The sequence below is a fragment of the Poecilia reticulata genome, chromosome 23 (assembly GCF_904066995.2).
Source record: "Poecilia reticulata chromosome 23, P_reticulata-male-v2, whole genome shotgun sequence".
Lineage (NCBI taxonomy): Eukaryota > Metazoa > Chordata > Actinopteri > Cyprinodontiformes > Poeciliidae > Poecilia > Poecilia reticulata.
In genome coordinates this window covers 4,021,609-4,040,685 of record NC_088852.1, presented here as the reverse complement: position 1 = coordinate 4,040,685, position 19,077 = coordinate 4,021,609, and the positions used below count along the sequence as shown (strand labels likewise).

Below are 19,077 nucleotides of genomic sequence, written 5' to 3'. Positions count from 1 at the left end.
TAAAATCTCATGGTAATTTCACTGAAACTGTCTTAATTTTTGAACCGTCTACTTTCCCGAAGCTTGTGGAGAAGAAGAACGTTGATGTCACACAGCAGCAAAATGTTTACAGAAGTAATAATGTCATCGTGGATTGATTTGAAAGTTTATTGACCAACGGTAGACGACAAGCTAATAAAGATCATGAACGCTCTTAAAGGGCCGATTATGCCAGAATGTGTTGATAAAACCCTTTAAGATTTTAGTGAATTCTTAAAATTAAACAATGTTGAACATCTTTTCAGTCCCTCCAGGGTTTCACGAGTGTTTTTGTGATTTTTTTTTTGCAATAAAAGTTAAAGTGTTTGCGGTACTAATATATAAAAATATTTATGTATGACTGTAAATGTGACTTTTTATTACTCGCCGTATAAATAATGGAATATAATCTGACATCAGTTGAGGTTGAGGCACTTAAACCCAAATGTTGATTTTTCTACAATAATTCACAGGAAACCGGATGGACTGATTGATGAAATCTAATAGAAAATAGATAAAAACTGCTTTGATTTGATTCATAAAATGATATTTAAGCACACTGTTATCTTGACATTGGTACCAAAGGGTTTAGGGGCCGGATTTGGCCCTCGGGCCTCGAGTTTGACACATGTGGGTTAGATGAACCACATGTTTAGTTTCAGGAACACATCATAACTTACTTGAGTTTGAGGCGCCTTATCAGGATCTTCCCTGGTCAGCAATCTTTCGGAGGATTCCCTAAAATAATCTGAAGAAGGTCTGGATTTCCCACGAGCCAGTGATGAAACACTGTCCACAAATCTGTCCCTTCTATACGTCCCCTCTCCTTTTTTTAGTTTTTGCTCTCCTCGCACGTTTGAAACTTGCCTAAACCCTTCGACTCGAGTTTTCCCTCACTCAGCAGCAGCTTAAGGGATAATAAAGCTGCCGTTTTATTTCTACTTGGCTTTGAACTTGTTTGAGCTTCGTCTCCAACCGTAGACTTTATCTAGTCTATTAATCACCTTAAGTGGTCATGACTACAGCCCTGTCTGCGTCAAGAACGCTCCCTGCTTCATGTGCTGCTTGTATTCAGGAGAGATTAGGTTGTTACTTGAGCTTGACAGAACAAAAAAGGTTTTGCTTTTATATCTCCTGACTTCTCGGTACTATATTGTAGATGGAGGAAGAGCTTTAGTTGCAGTTTCTTTGTGCCAAGTCAATATCTAGTGGCATCTGTAAGGCGTGTTTAAAGAACAGCTGCCAAATCCTGAAAGCCTCGATATCAAGCTTTCTCTTTTTTTGATCTGTTTATTAGGAATTTACCTCAGAAGCTCCTTTTATCTCGGTTTATTTGAACGTTTTCTTTTTACGTCCTGTCTGCTCCTTGCAGATCTGAAGGGGTCGCAGTCGTTTGAGCACTTCAGTATATCTGACAAGGCCATGGACTACAGGATCCTGCACATGGATGAGGACCAGGACAGGATGTACGTGGGCTGCAAGGACCATGTTCTCTCCATGGACCTCAACAACATCACCCATGGCACACTTAAGGTCAGCAGATGGTTTGAGTTAACGCGCGAGGAAAGCCGCTTCCTCCTCTGCAGTCCGTGGCTTTATTACCCCAAAAACAATATTCAAAAACAGGAAAAAACTATTTGCTACAATTGCTGCTGATTATAATAATTATTGGTTATATGCAAATTGCCTTATATTTGCCATAATCAGTGCAATTTTAGGGTTATTTGGAAAATCCATGAAACTGCCAAAGTGCTCTTATAGCAAATTGTGAATGCAGTGAAGGAATTATCTTCTGTGTAATTGACAGGCATGAAGTGGATAAACAGATGGGAAAGCATTTGGTTTTCCCCTGAGGGCCCCACGCTGCATCCTCTTCTTTTCCTCCAGTAAATTGCATGATATATTCATTTTTGCTTGACCTTTGAACCCCTTTCCGGCGGTCCAAACACATTCTCTGCAGATGAAAGCTGCAATTACTCGCACTGAGTTATGAAAGTGCATTATTTTAAAACCGTCGATTGTGTTTTTATTTTACAGTCTAATGCGTTGCTTTGTTTTTGTCGCCTGCAGATGTTTTGGCCTGCATCTACCAGCAAAATACAAGAATGTCAAATGGCAGGAAAGGACTCCACAGTAAGAACCTCATGTGTAACTTTTTGTTTTTTGGGTTTGACAATATGAAGTGATCACAAATGCAACAAATCAGAGAGAAAGATCCAGATAAACTCATGCAAAAATCGACATGTTTCACTTTTAGCAGTTTATCAAAGGTTAGTTATGTTTAAGGTTTTGATATAAACTCTACACAGATTCATTATTAAGAACCTGTTTTGTGTCCTTGATGAGCATTTGTGATCAAATAAATTCAGAATTCTACTTTTTTTCTGAGAATGTTTGGTTATTTATATTTATGATTAGATTTTGAAATAATTCGACACAGAATTAGAATTCTGAGGAAAAAAGTCAGAATTTTGAAAAAAGAAAATCAGAAATTTGATAAAAAGTCAGGATTTTGAGTAAAAAACATCTGAAATTTGAGGGAAAAAGTCAGAATATTGAGGGGGGAAAGTTAGAAATTTGAACAAGAAAAGTAAGAAGTTTGTTAAAAATTTGAAATTTGATTTAAAAAGTGAATTTTCAGGAGAAATGGTCAGAAATTTGAGGGGAGAAAAAGTCAGAATTTTGAGTAAATAAATCTGGATTTTGACTGGAAAAAGTCCCAAATTTGAGGACAAAATTCAGAATTTTGATGGAAGAAGTTAGAAATTTGAGGAAGAAAAAGTAAGAAATTTGTTAAAATGAGAAATTTGATTAAAATAGTCATAATTTTGAGGCGGAAAAAGTGAATTTTCAGGAGAAATGGTCAGAAATTTGAGGAGAGAAAAAGTCTGAATTTTGAGTAAAAAATTGGATTTTGATAGGAAAAGTCTAAATTTTAAGGCAAATAAATCAGAATTTTGAGGAAAAAAACAGTTTTATGAGAATATTTGGTTATTTTTTTGGATTTTGATACAGAAGCAGAAAAATCTTAATTATTTATTTTTCTTCAGTTTCCCTAAATCTCCTCCACACAAATACTGGCCAGCACTGAGGCTGTCACTGGAATATTAACTTTATTTTTCCAGCACCGATTGGAAAGCCTTTGTGTTTCTCTCTGGCACGATGGCCAAGATCAAAATCAAAGCTTTTGTCACCTGTTCCCAAATCTGTTTTCCCAAAATAAATCCTCCCCACCCTGAGGGATTCTCCTCCAGCATCTGTTCGCTTGTCCTAACTCCAAATACGCTTGTATCCAGCAGCAGATTTATGTCGAGGCACCAACTGGAGTCCCTGCTTTTAATGAGCGAGCTGGAGATAAACCGAAGCCTGTTGGAGTGAATCTACATCAAAGGTTGTAAATTAACCAGATCTGACTGATGGAGAGATTTCATTAGACGCCCTGCTTCTTGTTAGCTGCAACAGGATTTATAATGAAATCATCCGGCGAGCCTCAGAAGACAGATTCCTGTTCTCCTTTAATTGGATTGTCCTCAAGTGGTTGCAGCAGAGAACTGATGGGGATAAACAGAAACAACGGTGTAGCGCAAAGAAGCACACATTTTAAACCAATTTAATAAACCAAGCGGAAGCTTCACTTGCACAGCCTGGTTGTCATTTGCTGTTTCAAAAATAGAGGGAGAGCAGCTTCCAGTAAGTGAGTCGTTTGTGAGTAATTGCATGTGTGCCGCTGACACGCTCTCTCAAATATTCGGGTGAGCCGCCGTTTCCTCTGTCGGTTTAATTTCTTACCACTTTCTACTAGTTGCATTTTCTGTTTGACTGTAATTCCTGCCTTATTTGATCACTTTTCCTGTTACTGTCGCTGTTTCTCAGCTTCTGCCTCCCTCCCACGGTCGACTGCCTCAAAGAGTCTTTTTGTTGTTTGCTCAACTGAAATCCTACTTCCTATCTCTATTGTGCTGCGGGAAAATGTTTCTCATCTTTCAGATGTCAAAAATAAGACGGGAATAACTTGAATAAATAGAAAAAAGTCTGTTTTAAATTATGATTTCGCTTATAAAGGAAAAAATGCAAAGTAAACCAACCTGACCATGTGGGGGAAACTAATTGACGCCTGAAACTAGTCTCAGATTTTACTGTGGAGGAATTTTATCTTCTTTGCAGGATTGTTTTGGGTTTTCAAGGATGAGCAGGAAGCTTAACCCTGCAAAACCCAGACAAGAACAAAAAATAACAAAACAGTCTTATCATTGGTTTTTGTAGGAGTACTTTGGAGATAAAAATGTTTTCTGAAAGTATATTGGTTTGGTTTCTCATCTGTTCTTTAGCTCTGATCGTAATGTGTTGCTTTTCACGATATTTTACACTATTACATGTACATTTCTTGATTCTATAGTTCCAATTGCAATCATTCCTGAGCATGATTTGTATAATTGAACTCAATTTTCATAAAATGTCATAAAACACTGTAAATTCATGATTTGGTCAGGTTGGTTTTCATCGCTTCTTTTCCATTTCTGTGCAAAACTTTCATGTTGTGAGATTGTTTGCAGCAGAGGAAAAATCAAAACCCGACGTGATCGCGTTGAATTCAGGGTGAAGGCACTCGGGGGTCGAGAGGGAAACACAAGAGGAAAGTAAAACTTGATAAGGCTCCACGCATAAACGCGGCTCTGATCAGACGCGACCGCAGCAGGGTTCATGTGGTTCTGTGGAGATGAACGAGGGATGAAAGCGAGAAGCAGGATGGACGGACAGACAGTCATAAACCAAATGAGGATGGATAACAGAAACGGGCGTGAGTCGGTGAAATATTCAGTTGCAGCTCACTAATGGCTCTCGGTGGATTTCTGCGCGCTGACCAAGATCTGCAGCAGCTGCCAAAGCTGGAGTCATGTCCAAGATCCTGACGACTCCCTGGATTCGTGTTCTTGTCCTCCCCCACTTTGCTCTCTTTCTCTTTCTCCACACGTTTTCTGCAAGCTTTCGCTCAATTACCAACAGAGTTGATCACTCCCACTGCTACCGAGTTTGGTTACGAGGCAACAACCTGGCAGTGGTTTTCATGGAGCTTTATCGAAACATGCTAAGATATCATTGACTAAATATACCATGATACACATTTTAAAACAAAAAAACATGACATGCAGTCATAGGATACATTATGAATGTGTGTTTTTCTAACTTATTTTGATAAACGGTCTAAATATTTTTCGTTATTTCAACCAAAAGGTGTGAGTTTAGATAGTCTGGTAGGATGGTCTCACTTTTGAATTTATCCATTTTGTAACCATAGAGAAGTGCAGTAGCCTTCTTTCAGCCAGCTGATCTGAAGTGCACAGCACCAGCCACTGGTGGCAGCTTTAAAACTCTTCAGCTTTCTCTGAAATTTATTTTCATAGAAGCCTTAAAGAAGGATATGACACCAACCTTTCTGGTTTTATTATGCAAATCTCACGTTTTGTGCTTCCATTTGGGTTCAACTGCTTCCAAAAACGGTCCAAACATTTAAAAAAAACAACCATCCAGATAGTTTTTGGAAATGTTAATGTTTTATGGGGTCTGGAAATTGAGCCTTTTCAGAAACTTCTAGAATGTAGCGTCACAAATCAGCAGGCGCTGCCCGTCACCTAGCAACCCCAGACAGTTACCTAGCAACCCACGCTGAGCTCCAGCACATTTCGTCAGCTGGTTTTACTGCTGTGTGCGCTGTACAATGGCTGCTGGAAAGGATAAATGTTTTGTTGTTGACTTGCCATCCAGAAAGCACTTGCTGCATTCTTGCAGGTTGTGCAGGAGGCTCTACTTCTGCTTTTCAAGGATAAAATCAGATTATCTAACAATAATGTTGTGCAAAAAATGTGACAAACATGTTTTGTGTAGACCATAGACCTACCTTAACCGGTTCAAAAGGTCACTTTTTAAACCTTATCCCCTGACGTTGGAAACAGCCTGCGGTTGTTTCGCTGATCCTCTTTTTCCACTGGCCTCAATACCACACCAGTGAGCACTGCTGGGTTTATACTATCAAGAGCAAGTCATAATAGAGATAAGGTTGAGATACTGCCTCATGCGGGATATTATTCAGCAGCAATAAATGCGCAGTGGAAATGCCGTACACCTTGTGTTTATATCTGGAAAAACATCCAAGAAAGAGACGGGATATCTGGCCAGAGATCTGCTTGCTCCTTGTAAAAGGAAGCAGTGATGCTTCTGTGCTTTACTGTCACGTATGAAGATGATGCGAATAAAAGTTCTTAGAGCAGCGCTGATGATTAGATTCATTTCAGTTAAAAACCCACAGTGGAAACCTCAGCAATGATTAAAACAAGGCCCCTTTCAGAGTAACTTTGGATATTTGGCAAAAACTGAGAAATGCAGCGAATATGCTTCAATGTTTTTGAAAGAAACCCCTGAGATCATGTAGATAAATACCGTTTTATTTCAAAATGGCCGAAAAAACAGCATTTAAAAAAGGATATTCCTTCAGACTGTCCAAGAAGTTGTTGTTACAGACTAGAACTGGGAGAGGAAACAGTAAAAAGTATTTTTTTATTTTACTTTGTCACAGCAGAAACTTTTGTATTTAACATCTGTTAGAAATATTGCATGATATTCCCCTTTATTCAGATACAAGAAATGACAAACCTCTGGCTAAAATACAAAAAATAACCATCTACTTTTAATCTTTGGTTCCTTTTTGTTTTTAATTTGCTCAACTTTCTTCTCAACGATTTAAAAATGAGTTTAAAAGAACCAGGAAGTATTTTGGAAAAAATGTGTATTTCATTGGATTACCTCTGCGCCAAGTTTTGCCACAAGGGTAAAGCAGCAATTTAACAGCGACATTTAAATCCAGAATTTGATTTACGAGAGGAAAAAAACATTTAATTTAGTTCCTCGTGTTTTGGAAGGTGTTTAAGAGAATCATGGCAACGTATTTCCTCCATAATAAATTCATCTTTCCAGCTTGGAAAGTTGTAAGAAACGCTTTCATGTTGTACTTTTCTTGTCTTTCGCTTCACTTTCCAGCACGGCTGTGGGAATTTTGTCCGCGTGGTGCAGCCGTACAACAGAACTCATCTGTTTATGTGTGGCAGTGGAGCCTACAGCCCCGTCTGTGTGTACATCAACAGAGGCCGAAGACCAGAGGTGGGTTCAAAATGATGGATTCTCTTCATTATGGAAATAAACTAGTCAACCGCAGCTGAGTGAGTAAAAAAACACTGGCTATTAAGAATACCCTTCCAGACTTTTGGCTGTGGGATAACGCTACATCTGGAGCTGTAGGAATTGTTTGACAACTAGTGCATTTCAAATTGCTATAATCACATCACAGCATTAGTAAAGCTAAGCATTGCCGTATGTTTTTAGCGCGGTATTAGATTCCGTAACTGCATACGTGCCAAGTTTTCATGTCGTCAGTTTGATGCTGCGTGAGATAAGGGAGTAGAAGAAGAAGAAACTGGAGGTCTGCGCTTTTCTCGTCACTCACATCCGACCAGAAGAAAAGACAGGGAAGGCCTCCAGCAGAAAAGTAATTACTGTATAATTGTGCAACTTGGCATTTTGAAAATAAATCGCTCAATGGAAACGCGCCAGTTAGGACTTGCTAAGGGTTTTTTTTTTTACGACGCCATAGTGCCATTGCAGATAGAGAAAAGAGTAAATTTATGGCAAAAATAAAGAAATTCTGAGATTGTCAGAAATAAAAAAATTTTTAAAAAGAGGATTTTTTTCAAATATATTCAGCTTTTGAAACTCAGAAATGTTCACTGTTTTTCTTGAAAATTCCTGAGATTAATTAAAAGTGTTTTTTTAGCAATTTTTTTTAAATTAAACTCAAAATTTCCATTTTTTTGGCAGAAATGTACTCCTCCTTTTGTTCCATCTAAGATGGCTCATTGCAGTTCTTTGGTCGTATCAAAATTTGTTTATTCAGCAAAACTACAATAGAAACACTTTTTTGCGTCACACGAGTCACGTGATCAACAGCCGGATGTCGCCTCTGGCTTGAACCACGAAGAAGAAGAAAACAGGAAGTAGCTGAAGGATCATGTTTTTTTAATGACTTATCTCGTGAACATTTCGTATTTCATGGAAATAATCCAATTGCTAGTGATGGATAGATGAGGCGTCATGTATCGTTTCGACACATAGCAACACTGTGTCGATGCTGTGTCACTCAATACTGACACCTGCTGGACATTAAAAATTCCTACAGCCAACGTAGTGATTGGATGATCAAGTCTATACAATAAGATTTAAGTCTTTGTATTTTATTGAATATTATATGCTGTATTATGTCATATCTTCAGTTACATTTAAAATATATTTGATATACAGTCAATAAAGAATGTGAACATGTACCATGAAGTGAAAATGTAAGTGAATGTGTTTGGAATGACTGTTTTTTTCCCCACAAATTTTTATTAAAAACAAAAAAGTTTTTACAACATTTAGAAATTTAGACTGTTACGCTTTTTTGACAAAATTTCTCCTTCTGTAGAAAAAATGAATTAAACACTATATTTACAGCGAACCCTTCCGAAAATAACCCGTGAGGCGAAATCCGTGAAGTAGTAAAACCTTTAGTTTTTACAATTATTATACAGCATAATTAAATACTCTACATTGAAACCAAAGATCAAAACTTGTTTTCAGAGCAGCGGATGTGCGTGTGCATCAATCGGGCCTTATTAATGTGATCCGGAGTCGTGTCATTAAAGCATCTCCTCCAACCTGCACCGCCAGATTTACAGCCGTATCTACGGCAGAGCGGCGGATCTCATCAAACGAGCCTCGGGTCGGGTTTTGCGCTACTTCTGGCCAGTTTTTTTCCAGCTGGCATTCAAAGTTTCAGTTTCCATCTCCTGAGTGGCCAATCTGTATTAAACACCGTAACGGAATTGGCACTCAGGTAGAGAAGAAGCGCGGAGACTGTTTTTATCAATCATATGGTCAATCAGGACGCAGAACACTGTGAAAAAAAACTGCACAAAAAACTCTGCAAAGCAGCAGCGATACCGTGAAAAGTGAATCGCGTTACAGCGAGGGTTCACTGTATATGAAATAATTTATAAAATGCAACTGAGTAATTTGTAGAATGGCTGCATGTCTGAGTTTATCTGGGTGAATCTGGGACTTCATTCTCATGCCTCATAATGCCTCAACATTGAAAAGGTGGATTTATTTAAATAAGAGTTTAGTCAAACATATGCAACATTTAACCTGCAGAACATAAAATGAAAGTAAACTAAGAGTCAGTTTCAGCTGAATTTGGGTTCAGATAGATCAAGTAGAAACTGACAAGAACCGGATGAAACGACAAAAATGAAAACAAATTTATTTTCCAATATAAGATCAAAATGGTCCCACACTGCGGAAACATTTCCTTTGAAGCTGCTCCATAGATGACAATGTAAAAGATCAAGAATTCGTTTGGCAAATGCTTTTGACAGATTCGCTTCCTTATAAACACAGTTTGGCGTGTTAATGTCATTTCGAAACAGTTCCTGTATCGGTCACGTGACTTGCTGAAACCAATACGCGCAGCGACACGGTTTGGTCTGCGGGCTTGATGCGCCGACGCATCAGTGTTGCTGGACCCATCACTACCAACTGCGAATTTGTGTTTTCCGACATTCACAGAATATTGACGATATTTTTTGCACATTTGTAATGGAAACGCCGCAGCGAACCGAACAGAACAACATTCGCCCACGAAGGAGTGAAAACCAGAGTCTCTCTTCACTCTGAGCCTTTTGTCATTTGGGTTTTTTTGTTTGTTTGTTCTCCAGCTCGCAGCTTAATCATGTCACTGCTTCAGGAAAAGAGATCTGTTGAGCATGAAAAGTCGCTGTAGCGGAAAGTTCAGAGCTGTCCGCTTGGTCGTTTGTTCTTTGACGGTGTCCCAGCTTGTTGTGGTGTTTTGAAATTCAATATATTGGAGATGACAAGTTGTTTGACAGCTTGACAAATAACTTTTTTTTTAGTTGATTAATTCACTCTAAATGTAATTACCTAGTATTTCTTTAACCCCTACTTAACCCAGTGTCTGAAATCAACGTTTATTACTGTAATTCCAATATACAGTATCTTCTATCTTGCATTAAATAATGGCATAAAATCCCTTTTATTCATCTCTTTGTTGGTTATGACACCAAATGTTCCACTTTGAAAAGCTTGACAACATAATGAGGGTTGTAACAATATAATATAACTTAAAACGGAGAAATATGACACCATTTGTCTCGATGCTTTTCATTGAAGTGGGACTGATATTTTTAGTTCTTAAGAACAGAGAAACACTTTAAAATGAAGCAGAGATGAAACTCTACATGTACTGGCAAATAATCGCCTTTTAAACAAATCATAATTATAAATGTAAATAAAATATTGTGTTTTTTCAAGCTAATGTGAGTGTCTGAGAACGTCTAAGTCAACTTTAGCCACAATTAAAATGGGAAAAACCAGAAACAATGTCATTTAAATGGGCAGTATTATGTAAAATAACCTTTTAAAAAAAACTTTACATCACTTTATGTTATTTCTTCATCAAAACATACCTGTTGTGATGACTTCCTGGAGGCGGAGTTACAGAAAAGCAGGACTATTTAAAGAGACAGAGACCCCAAATGATCTTTTCTGTAATATTTGATTTATACAGCATTGTTTCCAACTACTGAATGAATAAAGACAAAGTTTATGGCTGTAACAGCATATTGACTTGATAAAGCAATAGGAAAAAACAGGTGTGTTGTTTTCCAAATTGAGTGCAAACATCAACATTTGAGAGCAAATCAAAGCAATATCTTTTTTTATGGTCATTGAAAGTTTATACAAAAATAAAACCAAACTTTAAGAAGTACTCTACTAAAGTAGTGTATCAATCGAATACTGATACCAACTTTTGGATCAATCCAACCCATCTAACCTCTAGTCATAACACTAAAAATCCCTTTATACCTCCTTACGAAGCTTCAAACATAACCTCAAATGACAACATGCTTAATAATATTTTACAGATGTAACAATATCACATCTGTTTGCATTAAAGAAATTGGAACCCATTGGTTGCACAGCTTGTATTCCCACTTTACCTTTTTTCTTCAAGCCAACATCAACTGGGAGAGAAAACTTTGCACTAAATGGTCAATCCAAGGTGTTAAATATGACTCTTTGTCTTTATAGGGTGTCATATTATAAATCCACATGAAATAGATGGTATAATTTATTATTTTACCTCTAAAATCTTCCCACAATCAAACATCCAGGTCAAGTCCCGGTAGATAACTAAAACATTCAGCAGGTTTTTAATCTCCGTTCCAGGAATCCGCCAGCTGCACTGCGTCCACCTCCATAAGCTTTTGGCAAACACACACATTTTCCTGGATTAATACTTCCTAACTGATGTCATCCAGCGAGCCGCATCCTAATGGATGGGACAGGAAGTGCTATCATTCACCCAGGTTGCTCTTGGCCTGTCGAGGCTCTGCCACTAGCAGGGTGTTGCAGTTTGGCAGCAAATCCGCCTGAGTTGGAAAGATGGCCGTCCAACACATCAGCAGGGAAATTCCTTGTCTGCACAAAAGTGGAATGTTATTTTAGTGTCCCTCACGGGCCGGTTAAGGTAAACTGACGAGGGTCTGGGTCTCTGTGCGTTATTTAAACCAAATGGACGGAAAATCTGGCTGTAAACGAATGAAGCGGAAAAATCCCGTCACATTCTCTGTCTTTCTCTGTGTCTTTGCAACAGGAGCAAGTGTTTTATGTCGACTCGGAGACGGAATCAGGAAAAGGGAGGTGCTCCTTCAATCCTCAGGTCAACACAGTCTCTGTCGTGATCAGTAGGTGCTTTCCTTCATCTTCGTTTCGTTATCTCCCAATTCATGTCAATAAAAACAGTGATCAGTTTCGCCTGCAGGCGGTTAACGGCTTGTCAGGAATTTGCTTGTGCTGCTTTTTGTCCAGATGGGACCGACGGCAGAAATGCTGTCGTCAGAGTTCAGGCATTAAAATGTTTTTCAGACCTGCAGCTACTCGGACGTCTCCCTCGTTTGTTTTGAATTAGACTCCTGAATAAATAAAATGCTTATAGTAAGTCTAAACTGAAGTAAATTACTCTAAATTATCTCATTAATTGGTTACATTTTTCTTGCTTTCTGTTGTGTGAAGTGCAGCAAAACACCCCCACAGCAAGATGCTGCCACTCCCATGCTTCACATTAAGATGGATTTCTCAGACATCATCATTTGGAGAAATAAAATAAAGCATAAAACATAAAATTTAGTTTAATCAGACAGCAAGATGTATCTAGAAAGTAACTTAATCTGTTTTAATAACTTTTTGATGTTACAGTACAGGATCAGTTTCACTGGATAATAAATCTTACCGCCTTAATTTAGATTCTTTGAGTTTTTTGTTTTGGACATTTTCATGTCTGGATCATAAAATATGCCCATGTTGTTTATATTTGTTGTTTTTGGCACCTTCAGACATCGGAAAACTTAAACCAGTGAGGTTTGTGAAAGCCCACACATCTCTTCCTGAAATATTTGCTCATTTTTTTAGATTTTTTTCCCTTGTTGTGACACAGTAAAGCTGTGCATTTCAGGTGTTTACTTGTAATACATCCACAAAGTGTTAAAACACATATTAATACTAGTTTGTGGTATCAAAAAAGTTCTCTGCATTTAAAAATGAGAAAAAAAATGACAGATTTTTAGAGGCCAGAAACGGGAAAAGTCAGTTCAGTCTGGTAAAATGTTGAACAGTGACACAATATGTACATAAATATGTGTCTTCAGGCAGAAACTTGATATTTATTTAAAAATTTTCAGGCCAGCACCAAACACAAAACCAGGCGAAAGTTTAGTTTTAATATTCAAAATTGTAACAGAAGTTTGAAACCAAAGAGAAACAGTCTTAAGTCTAAAAGCTCCATCTGCAGATGTAATGACTTAAAAACAGTCTGTTTGTGTTAAATTATGTGCTTTTGGTTGACCGATTTGTCCAATTTGTAAGTGTTTCTGTAAATTTTAATGAGTAATTGTGGTTTAAAGTTAGTTTTTTTTAAATAATTTCCTTATTTATCAAATTCTTTTTACACAAATGACCACATCTTCCTCTAAAACGTGTATAAACAAGTGATTCTAGTTCTATATTTATATTTTTACTAAATTTTCCACCATTTTGATAGTTTTTTTGTTTTGTTTTTGGTTTCCTAACTTAAATTTCCAACCAAATGCCAACAGTCCTTGGAGTTGATGTCTTCGTCAAGTTGAACTCATCGAGTCCTTTGATCTGATTGGTCGAGGGGTATTGGGTTGCGTTTTAGGCGACACTTTGCACCCTGGCTCGGCTTTCCGACACCTGAGCATTGCCGTGCCAGCAGCTTTCGGGCCAGGAGAGGAGCCTCACACGAAACGGTGATCCAGAGTGGAATAACCTGCAGGGCGAAGGAGGGAAGGAAGGAAGGCAGAGGATATAACCAAGCTTCTGGGTTTAATTAAATCACTTTTTAATTTGTTAATCAGCAGGTTTTAGACCCTCTGTGGTCGTCCACATGCCATCGGCATCAAAGCTTTTTTAGCAAACGCGGCTTGTGTGTGAGGTTTAATCATTGAATTGCAGAATATACAAACAAACTGAGCTTTTTTTGTCATGCTATAATTTCAAACTTTCTTGTGCTCTGCGTTTTACATGATAGATGTGCATTTTTATTCAAGTTAATACACTGTAAAACTTGGTTTGTTTGCACTTTTAGGGAGTTTTTTTGCCCATTCATGTTTGAGAAACTTGAATTGAGTGTCTATACAGCAACAAATTCTTAATTGTATTTGAATCTGGGCTTTGGCTGGACCATTTCATGACCTAAATATGCTTTGAACATTGTCATTTTTACTCTGGCAGTAGCAATCAATCAATCAAGTTTATTTGTGTAGCACATTTCAGCAACAAGGCATTTCAAAGTACTTTATATCATAAAAATACAAAGTTACAGAAGACACCACATGAGAAAATCAATAAACGTTACATTTAGCCAAGTGCCATCAATGCACATCAGATCTTGTGATTAATATTTAGCTCATGGCTCAAAATCAACTCTAGTCACATAGGTTTTTAGTGTTTATTTAAAGGAAGTCAGAGTTTCAGTTGTTTTTCAGTTTTCTGGAGGTTTATTCCAGATTTGTGGTGAATAGAAGCCGAACGCTGCTTCTATGCTAACAAGATAGGAATGATTTTAAATCAGAATCTAATCTAATCTCTCTATTGCCAGGCTATGTCTGTGTAATAATAATCTGAGGAAATTTAATTTAAGAAGCATTTCCATGCTTGTGCTATTCGTATAATTTATTAGTTTTCTGTTGTGTGGATTTTAAAAGCTGACAGACTGTTTTTAGAAAAGACTGGAGCAGCAGAAACCTAAATAGAAGTACAAAAAAATGTAATTTTGCATCAAAAGTCCCAGTCAAAGTTGAGATTTAACCAGATTTATTTTTTATTTCCCCTTTTTTCTTCACAAGTTAAGCACTGGTTTGTGTTCATATCCTTCATAAAATCCCAAACTTTCAGGCTGAAAAGGTGTTTTGCTGCATAATAAAGTCATTTTTGCCAAAAGAAAACATTCACGATAGAAAACATTGGCATGTTTCACTCTGCGTATTCATTCCTGCTTTTGTATTTATTATTCTGACTTGTTAGAATAATCTGGTGCCTGTGCGTTGCTGCAGATCAGGAGCTGTTCTCAGGCATGTACATCGACTTTATGGGGACAGATGCTGCCATCTTCAGGAGCCTGACCAAGAGAAACGCAGTGCGAACAGATCAGCACAACTCCAAGTGGCTCAGTGGTGAGAAAACTAAACAAAGCGAGAAATCACCTTTAATCATTGTGTTAAATAATAGAAATCCCTGTTTTTCTGTTTCGTTCAGAACCAGTTTTCATTGATGCCCAGCTCATTCCAGACGGGACTGACCCAAACGATGCCAAGTTGTATTTTTTCTTCCGCGAGAGGTTGACGGATAACGACGGGAACACTAAAAACATCCACACCATGGTGGCCAGAGTGTGTCCTGTAAGTATCTGAGTAAATCCCCTCTTTGATTCGCGGGTCGGAGTTTCCATCTGCAGCTTCTGTCTGCAGAATGACACCGGAGGGCAGCGCAGCCTGGTCAACAAGTGGACCACCTTCCTGAAAGCCAGGATGGTGTGTTCGGTTCTGGAGGACGACGGCACCGAAACACACTTTGATGAACTGGGTGGGTGAAAACCACACTTTATGTTCTGTAACTGTAGCATTTTTGGTCTAATTTCTAGTGCAAATATTTTTGTACACTTGAAACAAGACAACACTAACTTAAAAGTAACTTTCTAACAAGATATAGAAGTCAATCATTCCCTAATATTGATTAAAAACTACTAATTCCTCTTGTAAGTGAATACAATCTGCTAGTGAAATTAGTACTTTTGCTCAATATTAGAGAATTAATGACTCAAAAAAGTTCCTGCACTGTAAAACTGGTTCAGTTTCTAGTGCAAACATCTTAGGACACTTGAAATAAGACAAAACTAACTTCAAAGTACATTTTCAGCAAGATATAGGATCTTATTTGGAGTCAATAATTCCTTTATATTGGTGAAAAAGTTCTAGTTTTATTGGTAGATTATTTAACTTATTAAATGATCTGCCAATAGAACTAATTGTTTTCCATCAATATTAAGGAATAATTTACTGAAAACAAGCTTCTATATCTTGCTGAAAAGTTACTTGTAAGTTAGTTTTGTCTTATTTGCAGAAAACCAGAAACTAGACCATAACTACTTGGTAAGATTTTATGTTTTTGCAGTGTGTATCTTGCTGAAAAGCCAGTTTTGTGTTTTTGCAGTCAGACACGCTCCAACATCCTTTGTCGTTGGCCAAAAACCGAATCCGTCATTACTTTTAAACTCCTGCCTTCACAGTTTAAAGTTTTCCAGCGGTTCAGTTTTCCATAAACACCCCACCGACCATCCGATGTTTAACCTGGATTCTGATTGAAGCTCGTCAGATCTGTGAACAATATTGCCTTTGCTGAGCTTGTTCTTATTTCCTGAGCACAGCAGCGTTTCCCTTCACGTCCAGACAGGAAAGTTTTCACTGACTCGTGCGTCCAGAACTCGTTGGAGACTTGAAGGATGCGGAGGGAAACGTTTGGGAATGTTCATCTGTTTGTCCTTACAGAGAGCGTGTTTTTGCTGGAGACGGATCAGCCCAAAGGCTTGCTGGTGTTTGGAGTCTTTACATCCACAAGGTGAGCATTTTTTAGCATTTCTGCAGGCCTCTGAGGTTTTGTTCATTACTGAGTGGATAACAAGAGGAAGGCCTTTCTTCCACTGCATCGCGTTGCTCGATTGCATCGTTTTACAGAGTCTGTGTGGCATAAATAAAACCTTGTGTGCTTAATATCAGTCTTTGTGATTTCTGCATGATCTGCAGATCCCCACACTTTTTTGCAGTAATGCTTAAGTTGTGAGTTTCCTGCAAATTTTCCACCAAAGTGGTTGAAAACATTGTTTGTGTGATGCTGACTCCCACCTGCAGGTGGCAGTATTTCTTACTTCTGCTGCACTGCTTCCTCAACTGTAAATAGCCTGTTCTCAAACAAAACGTCACATTTACCATGATGCACAAATATTACAAAATATTAAGCAGATATTTCTGAATTAGCTCCACAAATCAGTGACTTTGATTACAAATAGAAAAAGAGTCACTAACTCCTTTAGTTTCAAAATATGTCCAATGTTATTTAATCTTATGAAGTGTTTATTGAGCTATTTATTAATGTTTTAACAGTTTGTTCATGGGTTTTATCAATGCGTTCTGGCACAACCGGCCCTTTAAGAACATCCATAATCTCAATTAGGCCCAAAAAGAAATGAGTTTGACACCCCTGGTCTAAGTGAAAGGGTTTCCTAATAAAGAAAAAGGAATTGTTAAATTAAACCAGAACTTATTATGATGGTATAAAACTAAGACATGCACATAATAAACTGAACAGCTCAGGTTTAGCCTAAAAACTGAGGAAAAAATCTCATCGCTTGTAGAAAGAAATAAGTCACTTGATCCATATTTGGTGTTTCTCAGGTTCATGCAAAGTTTACCGTAACGTAAAAACCATCGATATTGTTTCCTCCGTCTCTCCACAGTAAGATTCAGTTTCTTTTTCCCACCAAAGATGTTATTTTATGTGCTACTCAGAGCTGCTTTTAGTATCTGAGCAAAGCCACGTCCCATATTTAAGAGAAAATAGGAGATCTGCCTTCAGTGGCGTCTGACAACGCTTCCTTTCAGGCTTTTTTTTCGCTCGCACATCCTCTGAGACGTTGTTGTTAAATGAAGAACAGCAGGGGATTTTTTTACCGGCTGCGGTTTTTAATTTAATACATGCGCTTTATTCCTGCAGCTCCGTCTTCAAAGGGTCAGCAGTGTGTGCGTACAACATGGCGGACATCTTGACCGTGTTCAATGGGCCGTTCGCTCACAGAGACGGACCCAACTTCCAGTGGGTGGCCTTCCAGGGCCGCATCCCGTACCCGAGGCCCGGCACGGTAAGATGCATTGTCATCATGGTTATTTTTAGTTTAAAAAAAACAACATAAACCGTAATAAGTTTATTTGTATGGAACTGTTACGACTGGCTCAATGTCATAACAAAACGGGAGACCATGCAGGGGTTAAAGTGTAGAAAAATGAATATTTATTAACAAAAACAACAATGGATTGTGGATATCAGTATCAGTGGTGTAATGCAAATGCTTGGATGTGTTGTATGAGTGCATATGGAAGTGTTGAAGTGCCAAAACAAAGACAAACGCAAATGTGCAAAAAGGAGGGGAGCTGAGGCCTGGCAACAAAACACGACAAGCGTCAAGCGGCAGAGTGGACGCTGACGGGCGACCCAGAAGATGGAGACAGCCAGGTTTAAGTACTCTGCGTTCCCAATCAACCTGATCAGCAGCACCTGTAAAGGGGAGGAGCACAAGGACAGACAAAAGCAACACCTGCAGCCCAGCCCTTAAAGCCCAGGGCCGTAACAGGAACATTTAAGCAACAGGACAGTTTAAATTTATGAAACAAGCAATAAACATCACATTTTGTCAACCGCCATCATCTGTGTTTCTGCTTTTTTGCAGTTTTCTGGGAGTTTGTTCCAGATTAGTGCGGCGTAAAATCTTGTAATAATTGAAAACTTTGTGAGGAAGAAACATTATAATGCAGACAGAAGAGAAATCTATATAAATATAAAATAACACATGTGATTTTCAATAGTTTTATATGTATAAGTGCATCATCACTGCTTGTGTGGGACTTTTAAGGGAAAGCTGACTCTAATTTAATTCGCTTCATGAGTTTATATGAACGGAGGAGTTTTCATAAACACAATGCCAGGGCGGAAAGATAGAGAAGCAACTGAGTCGCAACAAGATCCTGATGATGTAGTAAAACAAAAACTAACAGCCAATAAAATTCTAAAAGTTAGAGAAAATTAGAAAAAGGTCGAACAAGTCAGACATGTTGGAGTTAAAAACCCTGCAGCACTTTGTGACGTTGAGGTTTTGCGACCTTTACGATTATTACATGACCTTTAGAAAATACTTTATATAGGTTTTCATATTTTTTTATAAACAACAACTACACTGCAAAAATACACAATCTTTTAGGTCTAATTTCTACTGCTAATGTCTTATTTTTGTTATTTCAATTGGACTAACTTACAACTTTTCAGAAACTATAATTATTCTTTAACTTTCTTTTTTGAAATAATCTGCTAGTTGAACTGGTACTTTTTCATCAGTATTAAGGAATTGTTGGCTCTTTTATTTTGCTGAAATGTTACTTTAAGTTACCTTTGTCTTATTTCAAATGTGCTACTAAGTAGTCACAAGAAATTAAACAAAAATACTTGATAAGATTTTGTTTTTGCGAGATAATTTCCAGTCTAACATTACGGAAGAAGATTAATGCCACTGGAAAAAAGTAGAAAAAAATCTGACTTTAATCTCAGAATTCTGAC

The 19,077-nt window shown here is 37.8% G+C and overlaps 1 protein-coding gene across 2 annotated transcripts in view; it reads left to right on the top strand.

The window, feature by feature from the left end:
- Positions 1–19,077, top strand: part of sema3c (sema domain, immunoglobulin domain (Ig), short basic domain, secreted, (semaphorin) 3C) — a 49,713-nt gene that overhangs the window by 16,807 nt on the left and 13,829 nt on the right. For both annotated transcript variants that reach the window (XM_081604224.1, XM_081604223.1), the window contains exons 3-11: positions 1,391–1,551; positions 2,089–2,151; positions 7,051–7,170; positions 11,777–11,867; positions 14,754–14,873; positions 14,956–15,098; positions 15,168–15,282; positions 16,245–16,314; positions 17,467–17,611. In XM_081604224.1, the coding sequence (XP_081460350.1) occupies positions 1,391–1,551; positions 2,089–2,151; positions 7,051–7,170; positions 11,777–11,867; positions 14,754–14,873; positions 14,956–15,098; positions 15,168–15,282; positions 16,245–16,314; positions 17,467–17,611 (1,028 nt within the window). The remainder of the gene's footprint in view (positions 1–1,390; positions 1,552–2,088; positions 2,152–7,050; positions 7,171–11,776; positions 11,868–14,753; positions 14,874–14,955; positions 15,099–15,167; positions 15,283–16,244; positions 16,315–17,466; positions 17,612–19,077) is intronic.